This window comes from Apteryx mantelli, chromosome 5, assembly GCF_036417845.1.
Source record: "Apteryx mantelli isolate bAptMan1 chromosome 5, bAptMan1.hap1, whole genome shotgun sequence".
NCBI lineage: Eukaryota > Metazoa > Chordata > Aves > Apterygiformes > Apterygidae > Apteryx > Apteryx mantelli.
Window position 1 is genome coordinate 70,791,924 of NC_089982.1, and position 22,549 is coordinate 70,814,472.

Sequence of the window (22,549 nt, forward strand, 5' to 3'; positions counted from 1 at the left end):
TTTAAAGATTATTACAAGAATGGACGCCAGACAAATAAACAACACAACATTTATCTGATATTCTTTCTTTCAAACATGCAACATGATACAGTTTTACCAGAGACTGAAAGAATATAAATCTACTGTGAAGTCCTAAATCAGAAGCATTGAGATAAACAGGAACATCCTACACCAGTTTCCTGACAATCAGGTAATACACAAATAAATAATTAAGAAGCTAACTTGAATATAAAACCAAACTGTAATTTAAAGTTATTTTCTAGAAGAGCAAATTTTTTTCCCCAAAGATTTACGTGCCATTTTGATAGCTGAGTGTCTTGGTCACTTAGAGGAAGAGGTATCTGGAACACTTAGATAACTGACAGAAGCAACTTTAAGATGGTAGTTGCTCTCTTCTGAATACATTCTGAAACATGTCATATGAGTTATCTGAAAGCAGACAGCTGTCTGACTTGGCAAGTTCTTGTCTGAATTTGATATGTCACAAAGCTACTCATTGCATCATGGTAGAAAATCTGTGGAACTTCCAAGAGCTGATACTACTGATTATTGGTTATCTAGTGGCCAGGAAATAGCCACTTGAGGAATAGCTGTGTGGATGGCAGAGCAATCGACTGTATGTGGCAGAATATTGTATGCAAGCCAGAATCTCACTGTACAATAGTTTCAGGTAAGTTTGGCTAAAATACTATACTTTTGAAAATGAGTTTATTTTTCCACTGTTTCATCTACTGTATTGCTTTTTGTACTGAGCATCTAAGTTCTCTCTCATCTGAATTTGTATTCCTCCCTTTTTCCCAAAACAGGATAATCAGACACTTAGTTTTCCAGGCCAAAATGCTAGAATTGTTAAGAACAAGGAACGTGTTTCAGAGATATATGATGGGCATAATACAGCTTTTCTTGCTGCTATACACGAACAGAGAGAATGTATTATTCTCAGTGGAATTCTAGAGAATTCAGCAGGAGGAAATTACAATGGATTCCTCCTATTCAGGAAAATAAAAATGAAGAGTGAGGCTTTCTAGCAGCAATAGAGTATTTCTTTAAACTATTAGTAGTTGATATATAGATAGAAATATTCAGGTTTGCCAGTCCAGAGCTAGAGTGAAACTGCAGTTATAAATTAATTAAAGCCTAATTTATAGCCAACTGAAGCAAACAGAAGATTTGGATTCAGTTGATTAACTTAATACACTAAAGCAGATCTGAACAAAAAGCCTACAAAAGCAACAAACATGAGCTTGTTCCAGCTGCCTCCTCTGTCTGAAGACGTAGGTCCTCTTTGTGCTGCTGGTGCAGATCTAAAGAAAAGAAAACAAACAGGATGTTCACAGCACAGAGCTGAGTTGAGACTCTTTTAAATATCAGAGGTTTGCATCCAAGGATGAACTTTGCAGTCCAAGTGCTAAGCTAGAAGTTTCTTTACAAGAGCTCTTCAGTGGATTCCCAGTTGTGCTCAGCTGTCATGATTTTATAAACAGGATAGCTGTGTGCAAAACCACGGGTACACCCCTTCCTATCCCACTGAACAAGACTGTCTCCTTGTTTGTCCATACTACCCATGCCTGCTTGTCTCTCCATGTCCATGTAGCATCTCTTGCCTTATACTAGAGACTGTATAGAGCTCTTCTGAGCAGCAGTGGTCCTATAGGTCTGTATTTTTACAGTGCTTGATACAATAGGATCCAGATGCATTGCTAGGTCTCCCTGGCATTTCAGTAATTCATGTAATAAATACCACCACTAACAGGTTGCCTTTGAGTTCCTTTCTGCTTATGTTTGTATGCCATCTAGTGGGTATTTTTTTACTTACATGCTTTCTTTAAATGTCAGGCTGTCAAAGTTAATAAGCTAAAGTTTAAATTTTGACTGAGAAGGAACATAGCTCAAGTCTGGAGAAGAGTAAAGGGATGCTATATCTACCCAAAAAGCTCCAAGAATATTACAGCACCCTCAAGGCCATCCCTCTGCAGCCCTTTCCTCTGATATGCCTGTGTAACAGGAGTTGTGATGACAGAAGTGTCACCTACACAACTCTGTGGGCTGAGGACATTACTCTCTAGAGGCTGAGAAGCCAGCCATCAGTCTCACAACAGCAAACAGCCACTGTGAGAGGGGATGCAATGAAGCCTGGATGCCAAGTCTCAATATTTACTATGGAAGTATGCAAAATGTAGTGTATGAACACTAATGAATACACATAATGCATAAGGTGCCTTTTCTGAACAGATATATGTTCTTAATAGTGATACCACGACTGACCAAATTGTCCCAGTGTCAGTTAATGGACCATCAGAGAGCTGGGATCCATCCACAAAGAAAATAGATCTAGAAAATAATCATCAAATAATTTATATACATCTGCTTAAGGCTCTTTGTTCAAGGGAGGCTAAATTCAACGGAGATGTTATTTGTTGCAGAAGTGTGATTTGTGGAAGTAATTTGCATTAAGTATTTTAGTGACTTAAATTTCAGGGAAAAGCAATGATATTTAGCATGCAGATTGAGAAGCGCTCTGTCTTGATTAGGGATAGCATAGATATGAAGAGCCAATTATACTGACATACATACAAGAGAGAACAGAAGGCTCAGGAAGGGAAGAAGCAAGGAAAATTTTCCTGAGGAGGATGGTAACAGCTAAGTTACTTAGTAATTACCCAGTATGAGACTGGTGCTTGGAATACTCTAGTGATTATGATCATGTAAGTACTGACATGGTTGGAAGGGATGAAGTGGCTGTTCCCCTGCTTATACACTGCAAACCCTTTGTGGTAGTACTGGAGAACTGGTATGCTCATCCCTTAGATGAAAGGAACAAGACATTAATGATTTCCAAAAGGCTTCTCATCCAGATTTCCTCTGCTGAGGAATGTACCCACATCACAAGACTTTGAGGGAAATAGTTTAAAACCTGGGAGAAGAGAGAAATCGTCCATTAAGAATTCACAATATTGTAGTTTTTGAGGTCCTGTAAAGTCCTTTTTCCTCCAGTTTCCTAATATTGTCACCATGTTCATAGCCATGATTTCACATGGGGCAACTGAATTTTCCTTTGACATATATGAACAAAAACTTTACCATTCACTGGCAGAACAAGGAAACCCTATTTTAACCCACCATATAAGTGGTACATAGTGACAAACAAATGCCTCAATAGGCCTGCAGCAGGTTGTTTCTATGGTCTACCACTTAAAAGTCTGGAGCTATCAGTGATCTCTAAAATGCAACTGTTTGTTTCACCACATGATTATAGATTGGTGCTGGGATGAAAGAATAAATGTTGTCGCATGCCAAGATGAGGAAAAAGTTATCAGTGACCAGAGGGAAGAGGGCATACTCACTTTCTCTGTAATGGTGTCTTAAAAACTACAGCTACGCTACAGATACACCTCCTTTTCTGTACTGAGAGAAGCACTACTGCTAGAAAATCTCAGCTCGGAGGCAGGTAGAATGCATCCAAACCTGCACGCAGCGGTAGCATCGCTGTGCTGCCATAAGCAGGGACAGCAAATCAGGCTTTTGATAGCAGAAGTTGCCTAGGCAGTATTACATGGGTTTTTAGGCAATTGAATTAGGGCAGAAAGGACATTCAGAGATAGGAGGTGGCCAAACGCATGGTTTATAAATAAAAGCAAATCTAGAGAACAACTTCTACACATTCATGTATCCTGCAACTTTCCAAACTGTGAGGAAGTTTTCATATTCGGATATTCAAAGATCTTATGTGTACCTATATAACATACAGATTAGGAAACTTAAGCACAAGTGAACACAGTCAACTTTAAGTTCACTGAAATACATCACAAATGAATTTAACCTTTTTCATGCAATAAAGAAAAATATTCATAGGAAGGGAGACTATTAAAACCTAGTTCTGGAGTGATGTTCACTAATTAAGAAAGGTGTATCTTGGATATGAACTACATTCTCTGCAGATGGCCTACTGGCAAATATATTAAATATATATTAATAAATACATTAAAATAGAGAAATTGTGTTTGCAAACAAAATGGAGAATAAGAAAAAACTTCCTCAAGATTTGGAACAGAAAGTTCCAATAGCTGGAGACATGTTGTTCTACAGATCTGTTGTCATTTGACCTACCATTTCATTACTCATGGAAGAATACTAATGAAAACATTTTTGAATTTGTAGTAGATTTTGCATCAGAACAGCAATAGTTACAAACTTCATTCATACCATCAGTAATATACTGTGTGATTGTGTGACCAATGAGAACTGATTAACACCTAATTTTGAACAGCAGTTACTCACAGATCATTGTGCCCAATTTGTAAATAGAAATTCTTTACTCAACACACAGTAAATAATAAACTCAAAAATACCGTATATTGCTTGTGGATGATATACAATCTGTTGAATTGTTGACTTGTGCATTATTTACTTGGTTCTAATGACACTGAGGATCGACTGAATTTTTTTTACTTACGATGAAAAAGCACATTTAGAATGATCGGGATGATCCAGGCAGAGTAAGAACATTACAGACCTGTGAAGAGATTATTTTATTTAGCATCTTTCAGTTAGAAAACTGAGGAAAATGAAAGAAGAAATGAAACAGACTCAACGGTAGTATCATGTCTAAAGCCTCCCTTTAATGATATTTATCTTAGAATCTACTGTGGATAATTAGAGCAATTGGAAGTAATTGTGCAGACATTCAACAGCATTTTTAACAGCATTTTTAACTGTTTTTTAGATTTTTGATCCAAATAAAGATTTTACAGTGAAGTGGAATGAATGATGCCATCTCCTGTGCCTGACACTGGGTAAGCGCAATGTAGCACTTAATTATACAATTAGATGTAGTGTTTTGCTCAACTCATGGCTGAAATGTAAGCCTGAAAAATGTGAGACCACCCTTCCAAGATATCAGTCTCTTACTGATGACACAACATTAATAGCACTCAAATAATGGAAAGTAAGAAATAATTTAAAATAGATGAGGTACTCCTGCAAATACACCATATTTATGAAGTGTTTTCACTTACTTATAATTGTCAGTGCACGTGAGATCGTAACCAAGGGTTTTCAATCTGTTTTCTAATATCTTTACAGTATGAATTCCACAGGAATCTCTACGAGAAAGGATTTTAACGTTATTGCAAGTCTTTTATTATGTCATTGTTTCCATTCACTGAACTTGAAGGAATTAGTAAAGTAAATTGCCATTACTTTGTCCCTTGTATATTCATTAACACCTGTAGAAAACTGTACGTTGCTTTTTATAACACTTCATTTGCTTACAGTTGTGTAAAATTTTATATTCAGTTTGCAGAGATTGGAATATTGGCTCCAGCCCCTGTAGCATTTGCAGATTCTACTAACCAAGATTATCATTTTTAAGATTTCATTACAGAAACAGGAAAAGAACTAAATAATTCTGTGAAATAATAAATAAAACTTTCATTTGTAACATTCTTGGGCAGTTATTTAGATAGTGCTAAAGTTGATGCTAACTGTCTTTATGGAATAAGTTGATTATAATGAATTGGAATTATTTTTCTTGTTGGGAGCTTGTCCTCCTTTCTTGAATACAGAACAATACAAATACACAAGGAGACAGAAAAGAACAGAAACAATGCTAAATGCAGCTTTTGTGTCTAGCATTATTTTTTTTATTTGTAGCCTAATTAGCAAAGAAAGCTTGGCATAGTACAGAACCTATTCAGACCTCTAAGACTTGCATCAATATCAACTTTTAAAGTCAGTGTTACTCACCTATTGGTCAGTAAGTACCGACGGCTCTAAAGAAATCACATGGGAGTCAACAAAACCATTGTATAAAGCAATAAATAAAAAACATACATATTTTCCCATGCATCCAGACAAGCACAAATTGAAAGATAAATTAACATTCAAAGCTTGTCTTAATTTTTCTTTGTAATAACGGTAACCTTTGCAAAGGTGAGCTATACATATACTTTTTTCCCCCAAAGGGTATGATTCTTTGATTTAAAAAGAAAGGCTGAGAAACACTAATCTGAAACATGCTTGTACTTGCTTTTCTTGTCATAGACTCCATAATACTAAGGTAAAATATGTGGTCTGGGTTGGCCATGCCAAACTTCAATCAAAGAGAAGCAACAGAGGGTAAAAAGGATAGGAAAGAGAAGAGATGAGATATGAAAGAGAAATGGCATAAAATGAATGGATGTGACTAGAAAATGTGAGTAGCAAGAACGGAAGCCTCATGCTCCTAAGAATACAGATGGCACTAAGGATTTAGCCACCAGTGGTGGATGGGGTGACATCTGGGTCTCTTCCTCTGACCCTCTTCTGGCAGGGCAGTTTTAAGACCAATGAAGAGCCACAGTATGTTACACTAAAATGCAGGGACTCCGCAGATGATTGGGGTAAAACTTACTTCCTCTACTCCTCTGCCTCCTGATTCATCTACCACATATTTGTACAGACCCCCACAAAAGTTATAATAAATAGACTATTTAATTCTTCCTTTATTCAGTCCTAAATCACGCCTAATGTCTGCCCTAACAATTTTTTTGGTTAACTTCAGAGTCCATTTTCCACTATGTTTCTGGCTAAAACTTTCACTTGGTCTTTGGTTATTTATCAATGAGCTATTCTGTTTGGACTAATCTGTTTTTTTTTTCCTTTGCTGTATGTGAATGTTACATGTTATGGCTTTTCAACTAATTTTCAACAATTAAATTAATGGCAGGATTAGACCTGTTAAAGTCTACTCTTTGTTGTTGGGTTGATTTTAAGTACTGAGAGAAGAGCCCTCTTGTGGCATTTCACTGATTTACTAATTTCCAGAACTGTTAAGATAGGTGAAAATGAAAGGAATGCATTAGACAAGGCAAAAGAAATATTTCTCATGTCAGGATTTATTCTGAAATTCACACTGGTCCTTTTCTTAGTGAAACTGTACATGTTCTATCCTCACTTAAGGTCTGAATTCCACACACATGTATCTCCAACTAAGTGGATTCCAGACCTAATATAGAATGTATTTTTATTTTGTCTAATTCTGGTATTTATATACACTTTGGGAATGGTAGAATTGTGCCTTCTGTGTTATGAAAGCATCTAAAATATTTTCAGTTTTATTACTATGTAATAATAATCAAAAGAAAACTAAGGTGAAATTTTAAAGACAAGTTTCGAAAAGGACAAATGATTTTTTTGGAAGATAAAACTTACCTATCAGGTCCTTCAATATCATCTACAACCCAGATGACAATTTCTGAGATTTTGTCTTTCTGGAGATTAGGTATTTCATAGTCTGCAAAAAAACTGATTCAAGAAACAAATAGTTACAGCTATAAAGAACATGAAAAAAATCTTTTCAGTAATGAGGGCTCTGATCCTGCTGTAGGATAAGGGCTTGTTTAATTTTACTATGTATCTTCTGATCACAATCAGATTTAACACAGAGTAGAAAAAAATCTGATCCACAGATGTAACCTGTACCTGTGTACAGAGATGGACCCTTTGGGGGAAGGAGGTAAGTAGGTAGTAGGTGTTTTGGAACAGAGGTAGCTCTTATAAACTTTTCTTTTCCCTCCTGTCTGGTGATAAAATGACCTTTTCAGTGATTATTTTCAGTCATCAGTGAGCAAACAGGAGCAGGATCTGTTTGATGTTTTTTTAAAGTATTTTTTGATCTGCTAGGATAAGACAGTTGCTGAGGTAAGGAAAGATGTGAATATTCTCATCAGAGGCAGGTAGTCACTACAGCCACATATTCCATAATAACTTATAAGGATAAGGAGTCACTTTTAAATAAATCTGAAATATAAATTTAGATGAACTGCTGCATAGCAAGACACTTGTAAATCAGGGAAAATACATTAGTCCTTAATTTAAAGAGAGAATATGGAGAAAAGGGAGCTAATCCTTGCTCTTAACTTTCTTATTGAGCTTTTTTGCTCTCTAAAACCAGAACAAATTTCAAAATACCTCTTGGGCATGGAGAAATAACAGGACTAAAATCTTTCCCTATAGAACATATGTTGCTCCTAGACCTAACAGAGGGTCTAACTCCTGTAATAATGTCCTCTCCCAGGGCAGATCCCTGAACAGAAATTTGGTAACGGTCATCTTGAAGACAGACACAAATATTTTGCCACGGTATGACTGCTGACTTGAAGAAGGCTTTCAAAGACCATTTATCTTACTTGGCACATGTCACGCTACGACAGCACAGCAGTCTGTAAAATGCCTACAGGAGTCAGAGCACTGTTTTCATCCATTTCATGTTAATTCCTACAGATGAAGATACTCCCCACAGCTCTTGACAGACCTTGATGCAACAGGCACTTTCAGTTACAGACTTCCACTGCTTTGTGCCGCAAAAGACCCGAACAACCAGTTCACCTTTTTTTCAGGCATCAGACTTTGAACACATTATTAATTTAGTTTTCTTACCCTTTGACTGGATAAGCTCCTCCTTCTGCAGAACCATTCAACAGGACATGTATCACCCCAGAACTATGCTGTGCATACTGCAATACATGACAAAATTTTTTTTCAGAACTTATCTTACAGATTGTACCCATGATTTGGTATCGCACTGCATGCAACAATGGCCAAGGAGAGAATTTTACCAAGGAGAATGTCAGAATTGTGAAAATAATATCAAACTCACACCCTAGCTGGTCATTGCAGTAGAGAGGACAAGAACTAAATGACCATTTTTTTAATTCAATGTATCATCTTAAACCTATAAATAGCTTCTTCAGGACAGAAATAAAGCAATTTGGCACTCTGTATTGGGCTTGCTCTGTGAATAGAGGGTTTCTACCATGGCTGTCAAATGTTTTAAGTACTCAGATCACTTAGAACCTGTCTTCCTTAGAAATTATAGTGCTTAGAGTGCTTAATATAAGCATAATATATGTCATCAAACATAGAATTCTAACACATTAGCTAGATAAGGTGAAAGTTAGGTTCCCCTTGCAAAAGGGGAATCTTGTCTAGAAAAGCATGTTTGTACCAGAGGAAATAATCTACTTTAGTTATAGCCTTAAATTTCTTTCGATCCAGCAATGCTTTTTTGAACCACCAAGGACATACTCATTAATGTACAAAATGTGCGTTAATGCACTATTTACAGTGATTGAGGCCATCTGCCAGAAAGACTCCACTGCATTGTTTTCACATTCTTCTGTGGTAGGGCAGGAATCATAGTCCAGTCCTGTAGGAAGACATGTGATACGTACTATTAAAGATATGATAAGAGTTGTAAAAAGTGACCTTAGAAAGCAATTATTTATATTACTGCATTATTCACTGAACATACATAATGGTCTGGCATAACATAGAAATGTGACAGTTGTATCTTTTCTATCATTTACCAACCGTTGCAGTTTACATAGACAGTAACATTCTGTGGATTGAATAATTTGGCTGAAATGGCTCTAACTACACCTGGGACACAAAGAGCTTCAGGTTCAGAGGACCGAGAAGGAGGCTTATCTTCTGTGCAGTGTTATTTAGGTTTTGCCGTGTGCCTCCTGACTGCAATGTTAAATATTCACACAGAATAGGTGCGAATGAGACAGTGAAGCTGTCTCTGATTTTTCATGGGGCAAGAGCAGAATTAGCTCCTCCAGAACACAGCAGTAAGCATCTGTTATGGTTTCACAGACAGATGTTTAATATATCAGTCATTGTCTTACCAGTGCTGTTTGCCTGCCCACACCAGTTTAGCAAATCTCCAAAGAAGCCAAATAGAGTATCACCCAGGGACATGTAGCGACGAGTTCTACCAGAAAAGCTATTGACTAGCTGCTGATTATTTTCCCAGAAGAGAGACTAAATAAATAAAGGAAAACAAAATAGAGAAGAAATGAACCATCACTTGGATGTGAACACAATGAGATTATGGGGTGCTGAAAACATTTTAAAATATGTTATTTCCTTAAAAATCAAACCATATAAATAATCATAAATGTTATGTATCTCTTTATAGGAACAAAGTTTGTTCTTACAGTGGGGTAAATTCTGATCAGTAGAGGTTTGAGGGGCATTCACACCATGCTGGGAATGGACATAGACCTATCTGAAATATAATTAGGCCCAGCTTTGTCTTGCTTAGCAGACAGATTCAGAAAAAGGGAGAAAAAAAAAGGAAGACATATTTATAAGCCAGATATATCTTACAAAATTCTGTCACACTACTATGTTGGCTTATGGTGTGAAAAAAGAATCATGTTATCTAGCTGTTATTCCTATGTTTACAAAACCCTTTCATGAATGAAGCTATGTTGACAGGAGTATTTGTTGGTTTAGCTGGTATCATTTAGGCATAAGGAATAATTGCACTAGCAGAAAAACACCTTTTAAGTACAAACTTTCAGACAAGGCTAAAGCATACACTCTGATGCGTACTGGATACTATGGCAGAAAGAGCAGTATTTTTTGCAGTTTCACAGCTCTGCAATTGCCAGAGACTGGCATCAAATACTTACTGTTTTCTAGCATAGAACACCACCCTATCTCATTTCTGCTTATGCTTGTAATAGAATATAACATGTTGATGCCCTGAGACTTGGCGTGTGAGGAGTGGAAGGAAAAGAGGGAAGCAGACACAATCTTTGCAGGCAGAGCGCTTCAGGAAAAGCAACAATGGAAGTTTAAGGACTTCAGCAGAGCTCCTGACATGGCCTTTGTAGTGTGGAAAGGGAGTCACAGAGATAAGGAAGGCACACAAAACCCCAGCGCAGAGGAAGCGTGTGTCTGCAGGGCTTTTACTACGAATGGAGAGAGGAAGTGGGAATACACACAGAGGCACTACCAAGGAGGGGCTGCTAGGACAGAAGAAAGAAAAAACAAAGGACACGCAGAGCCCCTGGGGACAGAACAGCTATGGGAAACAGGGACTCCTCTGTGGAGGAAGGGAGTCCAAAGGTGGCACAGAGGGACACACGAGCCCCAGAGTAAGCAGTAAGCTTGGCCAGCTGGTGGGCTTCTGGAATGCGAGGTCTGCAAAGCAGATGCCACGAACACCGTGAATCACTCATTGCTTTCCCTCTCAGTTTACTTATTTTTCTTCAAATCAGGAGGACTCGAGCATTCTGATGTTTAGAAATTTCTCTTACAGCTGCAGAATTGGTGGATGGACTGCTGAGAAGTTACTGCATCAAATAAATGCAGACAAACAAACTGAAAAATGCCCTCAAGCTTTAGCTTAGTTCGTAAACTATAGATGGGCCAAAAATAATGAATCATCAGTGAGCCACAGAATGACTTTTTGTCAATTTTGAACTACTATGTCTTGGAAAAGCTAGGGGATGTCACAGGACCGTTAACATAACATGAATAATCAGTACCTTATTAGGTGGAATTGTGTGCAGTGACAGGTTAATAAATAATTCATAGTCTGAAGGTCGAATGTTGCAAGGATCCTTCTTAATAAAAGCATTTTTAAAAGCTTCCCACAACTCTGAACAATTCTTCTCACTGTAATCATTGAAAGAAACAAAAACCCAAAATGTTTCCTCAAAACAGAGCAAGTGATTTGTTCCTAATGTCCCCCAAACCCCAAATTAAAAACTCCACAAGGTTAAGGCATAAAATTGGAGCCAGGCTGGTAGAAACTTCACAACTCATGAAGAACATATAGGACTTTACTTTTCCTTAATCCTTACAGCAGCACCTATCCAAAGAGAATAGGAAGAACTAGAAATGAAAATAATAGGATTTACACTGTGGAATTAGAAATACATAGTAATACAGCAAAAATCTTACAAGGTACAGTATTTGTAGCAAGATCTGCTATCCAGTATTCTAGAAATACAAAAAAACCCCAGCTTTCTTACAAATTTCTGGGATCTAAAAGCCATTCCAATTAAAGTGTGGCTAAACAGTCAAAGCTATTGGAATGCAAAATTACTATTAAAATGTCAGAAAGAGCAGGAGGAGTTATTAAAAATTTTTATGGTAGAATAATGGTACTGACAAAGAAATGTCTCCAGCATAAACAGGCCCTAGCACTAGAATGGCCCTAGAATGAGTACAGTGACAGTGTGGGTCGTGTACTGTTACTGTGCAGTAGCTGTTAGGACTCAACATTTAAACTTAAACTGCTTATGAAGGGGGGCTTGAAATAAGATGCAAGGTTGTGCACTAGGGAGGATTAAATAGTTCCCTTCTGCTGGCTCTGCCTTGGGGACAATAACCTCCTGTAGAAAGCCAGGACAGGCCATTTAGGGACAGAAGTGTCTTAAATCTCTGGATTTGCAGGAGCTCATCTGTCAAAGCTCTGAGCCTGCCTGGAGTAATTAAAAAGTGAATTGCTACTTTCACCACTTTCCCACAGTACCTTCCCCACATACGCTGTGACAATGTCTATGCTGGGAACACTCTGCAGAACAGAATAATGTAGTTTATGTGCATAAAGCATTCCTAATGTGAACAGCTGCAATTGCAAAGCTGCACCTTGAGCAATAATAGTTCCTGTAAGTAAACCAAACTTCGCCATTTGAGTGTTTTGCTCATAGAATGCCATTCATATACTGCAGGCTTTCTGCGGGTGCTCCTCCTCATGAGATTCTTTAAAGAGCTCCTTTGAGGTGCTGAATGACCCAGATTCTTTAAAGGACCCTGTATGATGAGTTAAGCAACACTCATGCATGAAACAGACCACAGAACTTCTCACAGTAATCTCTGATCAGGCTTCCAATACGTACTCACACAACAACATAGCTCAAAAAAGAAAAAAGCATCTTGATCTCAGAATCCTCAGTGATGCGGTATGACCCTTGATCAGTGGTTTCAGTGTTCAAATATCCTCACTTGGTAAGAGGATTTGCACCTGATTTCTAATTTTGAGTTGTAAAACTTTAGCTTCTGATCACTGGCTATATTTATGTCTCTTTCTGCTAATGAAACGTCTATTGTAAGCACTCACTTTTTCATGTTAGTACTTGTAAGTTATGATCAAGTGAACTCTTAACATCTTTCTTGACAGTTGAATCCAGCAGTAATTGTCTGGTTAATTCACTCACTGCGTTTTTTCATTCATGTCTTTTCATCTCATGTTTGAACAGCTTGCAAATCAAAAGGATTATTCTGCTCTGTAACTCAAAATATCTTAGCTGGCAAAAATACTTTTGAAACTACAGGGTGGGGAAGGACTGTAGTTTAGGACAATTTCTTCTAATCTTAATAGATATCAGTAAGCCACATCAGATTTATTTCACAGTACTCAGTTAAAAAAAACTACATTTTGAAATCTTAGATTATATCCTACCAACAAAGAAATATGGGGGAAAAGCACTATAGCAATTTTTATGTTTGTGTAATATAGCATACTTGTGTTACAAAATTTCACATATGGTTTTCATTCAAATCCCTCACTTCTACATGACCATAATATTTTATAAAATATTTTTTGACTGCAATTTTTGATGTTTGGTCTTAATGTAAAGGATGTTTCTAATGTTCTAGATGTTCTAATTTTTCGATAACTATTTTTATATTATATACTTTTTTATAAATATTTGTAACTATGCCAAAAGGTAAGGATGTGCTATTCTAGCTTCTTTTCTGTTAATAAAATATATTTTTTAATTATTCTATTTACACATAAATTCACAAGCAAAACCCATCCAGGTGGCTATGTCTCTGTAATATTTAGCTTGGGGGCAATTAAGAAATAGATAAGAACAGAAAGGTTTACACAAAATTAGAGTATCTGTTTTGCACCTGTGCAATATGAAATTTCCATTTTGTTTAAATTACTGTATTTGCTGTTAGACATAAGGGAAAGAGAAAAACATATGAAATGAAATGAATTGTGCAGCTGTTCTTTTTACAATGCCGTTTTGGCCCTTAATTCAGGAAAGCAGTGCTAATGTCCAACCTTGCTTCATGCTATTCTGAGATTTTGATGAATGTCTTCAGACTTTTCAATTTTAAAAGTATGCTGTGAAGTCACAGAAATTAGACCACAAGACTTTTGTAAACATGACATATAAAAACACTTTCAATAATATTGTGTTTACATTTTAAGAATTCCAAATCAGTAAATGATAAAGTTAACATTTCCACAATAGCCATCCTTTACGTTGCATGTTTTAGAGTATTTTGGATTATTAGTTATGTTCTGCTTCAAATATAAATAAAATTAAATCCATTAACTGTAATGGTAACTCTACTTATCTGGAGCACACTGCAAGATCAGACTTCATAAACCCAAATGACTTAAGTTTTCATGGTTTATATTGTAGGTCTGTGGTAACCTATAAAGTTTTCTGATGCCTTCCACTGTGAAGTGTTTAAATTTGCCAGGTTTGAACTGTTTAGCTAAAATTTCAGTACCGTGTATTTGCCTGAGGATGATTTTTTCATAGGCCAACTTCAGCCAAAATGGTTCAGGTATGTTAAGAAAGTTACTAGGAAGAAACGTTTGTTTTTTTTTTTTCTCTCTGTAAAAAGTCATAAACCTCTTTTCATGAGACGTCCTTGTATCTTCCTGTTTTGCAGCAGGAACTGAAAATGGGAGGTTGGGGCAAGGTGGTGACACTTGTTATCACACAAAAGAATCTGACTTTTTTTAAGGCTGCAGTCCTGTGCCGCAGAAACCAAGCTAGGCCCCCTCCGCAAATACTGCTTCAAGCTATCAGGAAAAAATTTGGTGCCAGGATAAAGGGCTGAATTCAAGAATGTCTTCTCAGTATTCCCCTTTTTACCAGCCCAAACAACGCAAGAAAGATGGAAGATATGGTCATCTAACCAAAGCGTGTGACTTGCCACCCAGTACCGTCTAATTACTGTAGACAATGAAAGCTTACAGCTACTACTTCAGCAGCACCTGGATGAGCTAAACAGATTCTTTCAGTAGCACAGGATAGCTATAAAGAGTGGCCCTCTTAAGTGACCTGAAGAAGTAAAATTGGTCTTCTCAGGAGCACTGAACTTACTGTATGTGTGTAGTAGATTTGGTACATTAGAAATACCAACCCCACAATTTTTGCGCAGTTTTCCTTGTAGAACCCTGTAATACTAGGGGAAAAATGTGAAATAAAAAAGTTGAAGCATTAAAAGTCTAGCCTTATTTATGCTACTGTTATCATTATTACATTTATCAAAGCTCATTTTTTGTTCCCGGACAAGCACGTTGGTTTCAGTAGGACAACTCTCATGGCCAGGAATAAAATATCAGGTTTCTGCATAACATAAAAACTAATTCAGAAACAAGCAAGAACTTACCCAACAGAAGGATTCACAATTCTGGTGTACTCATAGCACCTTCCAATTACAATGCTTTCCAGGTTTTGTGTTGTACCTTCACCTTTCCATTTCTTTCCTTGCCCTTCAGAAAAGCTTTTCATAAACAGAAGAGAGACAAGTAAGAGAGACAAAAAAAGGCTGTTCATTATGAACTCTTGACAACCCAAGTTCTAAAAAAAAAAGAATAAAAAGGAGAGTTAAAGGATAAAATTTAAATGGAAAACAGAAGGCTTAACATGTAATATTTTCAATACAGGCAGCAGCTCTGTACACAAATGACAAAGTTACACGGAAATCAAAACTTTGCTGGAGATTGTAACCTAACTGTTTCCTGGAATGATTGCAGCACAAGGATACATCACTTCCTTAAATCTAAATGTTCTCAGCTTCAGAAAAACACAGTTCAAAGATCAAGAGGTTGCCACCTGGTGATAACTAGACAGCATTACAGCATACTTTTGTAAAAGAAAAAACACTTACCACTTCAGTATTGTTTACAATGCCTTAGGTTTCCTGAACACTCACTGCAATGGTACATGCTAAAACATCGCAAGTGCTTGCAAGCAACATGCTTTAAAGCAGTTTCATTTAATTTTAAAAAAGGGCTACACTTTTTGCATATATTTCTCTAATGGCTGAAAAAATTGCTGAAATATGTATCAAGATGAAAGTGAAATATACAAGTAAACTGCTTATAAAAAGCCAGATTTTCTTGTATCACAGATATGGTAACATTAGTCAACTCTTCTATTTTTCCCCTGGATACTGACAGCAAAATTTTGGTGTGATGATACATGTTTCAAACTCTTCTTGGTGAACAAAACTGTCTTGCAAACAGGAATAAATCACAGTGAGAACCAAAAGGATTAAGATATGCTTCCTGTGCATTGAAGAAACCTCTTCAACTCCCGCGTATGTTTATTCTCCCTCCAACTTCTCCTCGCTAAGTACTTTTTTAGATCATCAAATGGGATAAATTAATCCAGCCTTCATTGTAAATTTTCTGTTGTATACACTGCTGGAAATACAACTAAACTACTTTTTTTTCCCCCTTTTTTAAAACTTCTCTTTTCAACCTGAGCATAATTTGTCTACGGATTCACATTCCTGAGAAATGTGTTGGTTCTTTTTCTTGTATTAAAAAATCTCCATGCTTTAGTGAATACATACATCTTTATTATGTCTTTATTTATATAGTGTTATGCTGACATGGATGCACTAGTACTCAGCTGATTTTGCTGTAGGCAGAATCTTGCTAATTGTTGAGTAAATCGCTGATGATGGATTTCTCCTATAAATGTGATATAAGGATAACAAAAGGATTTGTTATCTGCAGCACATTTTTAGGAGAGCCAGAGTTACCCTGAAATAGATGTGCAATGTTGTGATTGATATGCTCGAGACACAGAAAATGCTGTACTTCATTTCAGTCACTTTTGTGATGCTTTTTCTCTGTATTTCTTTTCTGATGTCTCTGAAACATGGCCATGCTGATAGGGGACCAGCAAATTGGCCAAATGATTTCAAGTCTACTGCTTCAGGTTTGGGCTTAGAGACTTACAATCATCCACAGAACTCAATGAATGTGTTTTGCTATTAACTTCACTGCAGTCAAGTTTTGCCCAGTAACTTCAGGACTAAGAGAAACCACAGGCATCACTGATGTGATGTTCTGTATGGAACGGGACAGAAATTTTCACTGATTTTTGCATGAAGACTAAAATGCCTGCTTAAAATACACAGCATACGTTAGGACAACGTAAAAAATGAACAGAGTTTTGGAATGACTTTTCTACAAGGACACACCAGGGTCGGACTCATCAACTCTGGAAAGATGTGGATGCTGCTCAGTGGTAGCCTGCAGGAAGACATGACGTGTCATGCCATTCCAGAGCGAATGGAAATATATCCAGCAGTTGCTGGGATTCCCATCTCAAGCTCTATCAAGCTTCCTCTCCTCACTGGCCGCTTTTAGAAACACAGCATTGGGCTAGATGGGTCTCTGATCTGATTCAGTACAGCCATTTTTAATATATGTTCTTACTCAATTTTAATTTAAATATTTAATGTGATGGCTAATCTAACACATCGCCAGGGAAATTGTTCCAACAGTTGGATAGCCTTATGGTTTAAGCGTCATACCTTAGCTCTGGTCTAAACTTGTCTACCTTTAGCTTCCAGTCATTAGATCTCATGATGCCTTTTTCTGTTACGTTAATAAACAATCTACCCTCAGAAATACTCTCCATGTAAATTCTTGCAGAACATGACCAAGTCTCCTCTTAAACTTATCTACGAAAAATTCAGCTTTTTAACCTCATTATTAGGCACTCACTCTTGTAGTACTGTACTTCAGTGTCATGACTGGCTGTCCATCTTGCCTCCCAAGCTTTGGCAGTTCCTGCTGGATGCAGATCACTGACCCTAGCTGTCTGTCTGTCTCTCCTACAAGAGGTTACTGCCCATGAAACAGAGTCAGCAAAGCCAGCAGCATATCTGCTCTGGAGAGACTCCAATTCACAAACTGCACATTAACTCGAACTACCATCAAATTCAGCATATGTTTATATTCTGAAGCCTTGGCAGATGAGGAATGGACATGTTCTCTCTTGTTATTTCTACAAGATGGGAATGGTAACTTCCAGCAGAAGAAGGGAGTAACAGGTGAGAGAATTAATCTCCTATATTACTCAGACTTGGACTGTTGCCAGAATAACCCCAGTTCTGTATGACTTCATGCTTTATGCTGGGAAACATGACCTTAAATTTGCCTGTATTAACAAGCTCTTCTGTAAGCAAGAGACATAACCAAACACTGTTTCTTGGGGGTTTGCGTCTCTGGTCCATAAATCCTACCTACAGCAATAACCCAACCTCTCCCCCTTGTCTGCTGTGATGTACTCACTGTGCAAGAACTGGTGGGTCCTGGGGCTAGGACAGAGCCAGAACTGTCTGTATTGGTCAAGCAGTGAATGTGCCAGCTGTATCATACCTGTGTTTTGCCTTCCTTTCCCTCTCTTATACATAGCTGCTAATTTTCCCCAAAGTTGCACAAATGTAATCATCTTTAAGATTTGTAAACCTTTGTCAAATATGATTAAACAGGCCGACAGGTTCAAAAGTTTCTGGGAAGCAGAAAGGGTGGATGGAAAAGGAAACACCCAACACTGCAATTGCTCAGAGCTCATTTCCTTAGCTAAGGAGATAAAAAAAAATTGCTGTGTACTGTGTGATCTAGGTAACTTTGATCATGTGATGTGCCGCTCTCATTACCTACTAGCAATACCAGCAATAATTTCATATTCCAAATCATTACTATGTTGAGGAACACTGTACTAAGTACAGTGGGCCTTTGCTTGAAATATTTCAAGCAATGTTTATAATTAATTTTTTTACATCTGTAAACTCACCAGCTTTTAATCTATTTAATATATACAGCTTGGATTTTGTACAGTGATAGTTTTCAGTCAGAAACTTCTGCTGCATTTATTTTGACCATTTTGAGGGGGTACGATTTACTACATGTCGAGGTGTTGGTGGACACAGTTACTGCTCCATTTTGTTAAACTAATGTGTAATCTAACGCTGCTAAGGATTCCTGGTCTGCTGAAACGTTTTCGCGGCAGATGAACACCGAAGGCAGCACTCCTGCTCCCTGCCTCGGATGTTGAACGTTAGGAAGCGTCTTGCTGGTACCGCGGGAGAGCAGTCGGGCCTGGGCGCCCCTGCGGGGCTCGGCGCTCGCATCGCGCAGCGTTTTGCGAGGCCGCGGCCCCGGCACCGCTCGCCACACGCGGCGGCCGCCTCGCAGCCCCTGCGGCAGAGCGCGGCTGCGTCCCACCGAGGCCGCGGACAGGCCCGGGCCCCTCGGCCCGCAGCCGCCGGGGGCCGCCCCGACACGCTCCCGCCTGATCGCGGGCCTGGGACGCAGCCTCCCGCCGCCCACGCTCGGCGGGAAGGAGCTGGGCGCGGCAGCAGGCCGATGGCGGAGGCTCGGCAGCGCTGACACAGCGCCGCGGCCCCTGCGGGAGGCGGGCGACGGCAGCGCCCCTCCGCCCCCACCGCGGCCTTCGAGGCCGCCGCGGGCTGGCGGGGCGCGGCGCGCATGCGCGCGGCGGGGCGCCGGGCGGCGCGCGCGGGGCGGCCGCGGTCACGTGGCGCCCGGGCTGGCGTGGCGCCGTTCGCGCCGTGCCGCGCATGCGCAGCGCGGATGTTGCCGCCGCCGTTGGCGCTGCCAGTGCCGGCTGCGGCGCGGCTCTATGGGGAGAACATGGCTCCATTCCCCGAGGAGGTGGACGTCTTCTCGGCGCCGCACTGGCGGATGAAGCAGCTCGTGGGGCTCTACTGCGACAAGGTACCGCGCCGCCGCCGCCCCGCTGCGCTCCGCCTGAGGGGCGAGGGGGGGTTGAGCGAGTGCGCAGCTGTCAGCGCGCCCCGCGCCGGCCGCGGCCGCGGCTCCCGCCGCTGCCGCGGGGCGCCCGGGCCGCCCCGGCCGCCGCAGCCGCCCTCCCCGCTCTGTCCCGCGCCCGCCGCGCTTCCCGCCGGGGGCTGCCCGGCGCCCCTCGCCCGCGGTGCGTGCCGGCCCCGGCGGCGGCTGTGGCCTTGCCCGGGGCAGCAGCCGCCAGGCTGGGAGCGGGGCCGGCGCCCCCGGTGCCTCTTCCTGGAGGTGGGGCCGCGGCCGCCGCCCCCCGGGCGGAGCGGGGCCTGCGGCGCCGCGGGGGCCTCAGCCCCGGCGGGCGGGGTGCCGGGTGCAGGTGGGGGCGGGAGGAAGCAAGCCCCCGCTTGGTGTTTTTTATCTCTTTTCCTGTAAATTGGCCGGTGCCAGGCAGCACCGTCAGACACCAGTGGCGTGCAGTGTGCTCGCTAACTGTCTGCAAGGAGCAACGTTTGCTTGTGTTTTAAAGTACAGTGTTTAATTGGTGAGTACCTGAAGGGTACGCTAAGAAAGTTTTTTTTTATTAGTGTTGTGCTTTGTCAAAAATAACTTCCGTTCTTGCATCGGGGCAGTTAGTAATCCAAACTGATGTGTCACCTGAAAGGCAAACTCCACTGCAGCGCCTTCAGGCAGAACAGAAGGGTTTCAGGGAAATGCTTTAAAGCCAGCACTCAGACTGAAAGAAGTCGTGCTTCCCATCTGTGGCATAAACGGCTGTTGGCGAACCAGAGTAGTTTTAACAAGTGTCTCAAAGGAGCGTGAAGTTACATGAGAGACAGCATAACAGCTTACTGCTGCCAACAGGATGGGGGAGCCCCCACTTCCCCTATTTCCCCAGTATCTGGTGCTCACCAGCCCCCTCCTTGTGAGCCTGTTTGACTTGGGCAAAGAGAATGAGGAGGAGGAAAAGGTGACACTGTTACCAGTTAGTAATGTCTGACCGGGTCTAGCTGTCTTCTGTAATTTCACTGTGACTCTTTTTTGCAAGTGTGTTTGCAATCAAGTTACTTTTTAAGCTGTGGCTGCATGAAAATTTGTGAGGCCTTTAAGAGAGAGGATATTACAGAAAGGGGAGCAAACACCTGAAAAAGGCTGTGACTTTTTTCTTTTTTTTCCCTAGCAGCGATCCTAACATATTGTTGACAGTAGTTGAACAAGTTTTGTGTGAACCTCCAGATCTTCTAGTTATTTGCTACTGCTCTTGGTTTTTTTGTTCCCGAGATGCATTTTTGTCACTCTTATTGAACCTCCCACAAAGTTTTGAGCGAACTTATCAGATTGGACGGTTTTAATCACATTTTGCCAATCTGCTATCTCTCGTTTTTTAAAATTTCATACAGGAATGTACTTAACTTTTTTTTTCTTTTTTTTCTTTTAAACAAGCGTAACCATGAATGAATGCTTGGGGGTTTATTTATGTAAGTAGAGAGGATTTGTAGCACTTAATCCTGCATCCTTTAGCCCTGCTTCAGAGTTTGGAGTTTGTGCCTGGCCCATGACCTTTGTATTTGAGTCATGATAGCTTTGTATCAGGAAAAAATTATCCAATCTCTCCTTCTTGTGTGATTAAGATGCTGTAGTTAGCTAAGTCTGTATTTCTGCTTACATGGCAATTATAACCTGCGAAGCTATGCTCTTTATAAGTTTAGTGAATCCTTGAGGAGTCTTTAATTTTAACTACATGATACCTGCTGTTCCTCATGTTCCCTGTACATTGTAATATATTTGCTATGTGTTAGTGCCTGATCCACTAAATTCTTCGTGGGGGTGAAACTGGTGCATCTGTGTTTTTCAGGGAGTTGACTATAAAGTTGTTGATAAGTAAAATGTGCAGGTACTTCAGTGATGCTTTAGGACTGAGAGATATAGTTTATATTGTTCTTCCAAGACTTCATATGAGACAGAAGAGTGAATCAGAAGTTTAAGATGTTTGACTACATCAAGAAAATTGCTGCACTTTTAAACTGTTGCTAGCAAAGATCTTTCCATACTTCTTTTGCGTACTTGAATGGCATTTTTAGGTGTTTTGTACACAGTGCCTTGGACTTACATAGTAGGAATAACTAAAGTTTAATTTTGTAAGAAGCCTTATAAAGTTATCTATCTATTGCCTAGTCTGATGATAAGTAATCCTCTGAGGATGTACCCCTCTAGGCAGTGGAGTGCTACATCAGACGGTCTTTATAGTTAAAAATTGTTTTTCCTAATGTCTAGCATCATCTTTGCTCCAGATAGGAGAAAGGAATCAGCTCTATCTGCAGTGAATCGTTGTTCGTTTTCAGAAGAGTCTTGTGCTTATTTGCAAATTGTAGCTGTGTCCTCCATCTTGGTCGTCTGTTTTCTGGACTAAGCAGATTGATTCATTTAACTTTACCACATGGGTCATGCTTTCCGTACCTCTCAGTGTTCTTGTTGCTTTTGTCAGGACTCCTAAACTGCAGTTTTGTGACAGTTTGAGCCATCAAACTGCTGCTGTCGTGATTATGGGCCCATTGCATGTTAAGTGACTCAGAAAGGCTCTAATTGTCAGAGAATTTTTTTTTTTTTGGCAGTGGGGGTAGTTTTTCTGCTGATTTAGTGTTGCCAGCAAGCACTGGTCAGATGAGTACTGAAGCCAATGGGAGCCAGAGGGTGGGACTGTGACAGCCCAGCAACTAGGTTGGCTTAAGCTGCTGTGAAACCTCAGCTTAATTTTGTCTAGATTTTCTTGAAATCTGTTGTGCAAAACTTGACACTGTTGATGTTGAGTAAAGCTGATGTGTTTTGGATTTGTTATTCTGCTGTCTTCATCTTATTTATTTATTTATTTTTAACAACACCATATTCACTTTATGCTTCACTGTAACCCCATGCTTATCTGTGTGCTGTTTCTGGCAGTGCTCAAAA

General features: G+C 39.8%; 2 protein-coding genes and 1 long non-coding RNA gene across 5 annotated transcripts in view; 2 read left to right on the forward strand and 1 right to left on the reverse strand.

The window, feature by feature from the left end:
- Positions 1-170, forward strand: part of LOC136992271 (uncharacterized) — a 36,701-nt gene extending 36,531 nt beyond the window's left edge. For both annotated transcript variants that reach the window (XR_010884464.1, XR_010884465.1), the window contains one exon: positions 92-170. This is a non-coding gene — a long non-coding RNA (uncharacterized lncRNA). The remainder of the gene's footprint in view (positions 1-91) is intronic.
- LOC106498751 (ADP-ribosyl cyclase/cyclic ADP-ribose hydrolase 2-like) lies at positions 34-15,605 on the reverse strand. Its single transcript, XM_013960072.2, has 9 exons — positions 15,208-15,605; positions 11,325-11,454; positions 9,672-9,807; positions 9,105-9,187; positions 8,419-8,495; positions 7,192-7,284; positions 5,016-5,102; positions 4,454-4,513; positions 34-1,304 (listed from the first exon to the last, which is right to left on the reverse strand). Exons 1-9 carry the CDS (start codon positions 15,372-15,374, stop codon positions 1,190-1,192), a joined length of 948 nt encoding a protein of 315 aa, XP_013815526.1. The 5' UTR covers positions 15,375-15,605; the 3' UTR covers positions 34-1,189.
- Positions 15,606-19,438: 3,833 nt separating this feature from the next.
- The window catches only part of FBXL5 (F-box and leucine rich repeat protein 5), a 40,158-nt gene continuing 37,047 nt past the window's right edge, over positions 19,439-22,549 (forward strand). Inside the window, exon 1 of one of the 2 annotated variants that reach the window (XM_067298210.1) lies at positions 19,439-19,582. In XM_067298210.1, the coding sequence (XP_067154311.1) occupies positions 19,439-19,582 (144 nt within the window). The remainder of the gene's footprint in view (positions 19,583-22,549) is intronic. The other variant, XM_067298211.1, reaches the window with a different exon arrangement.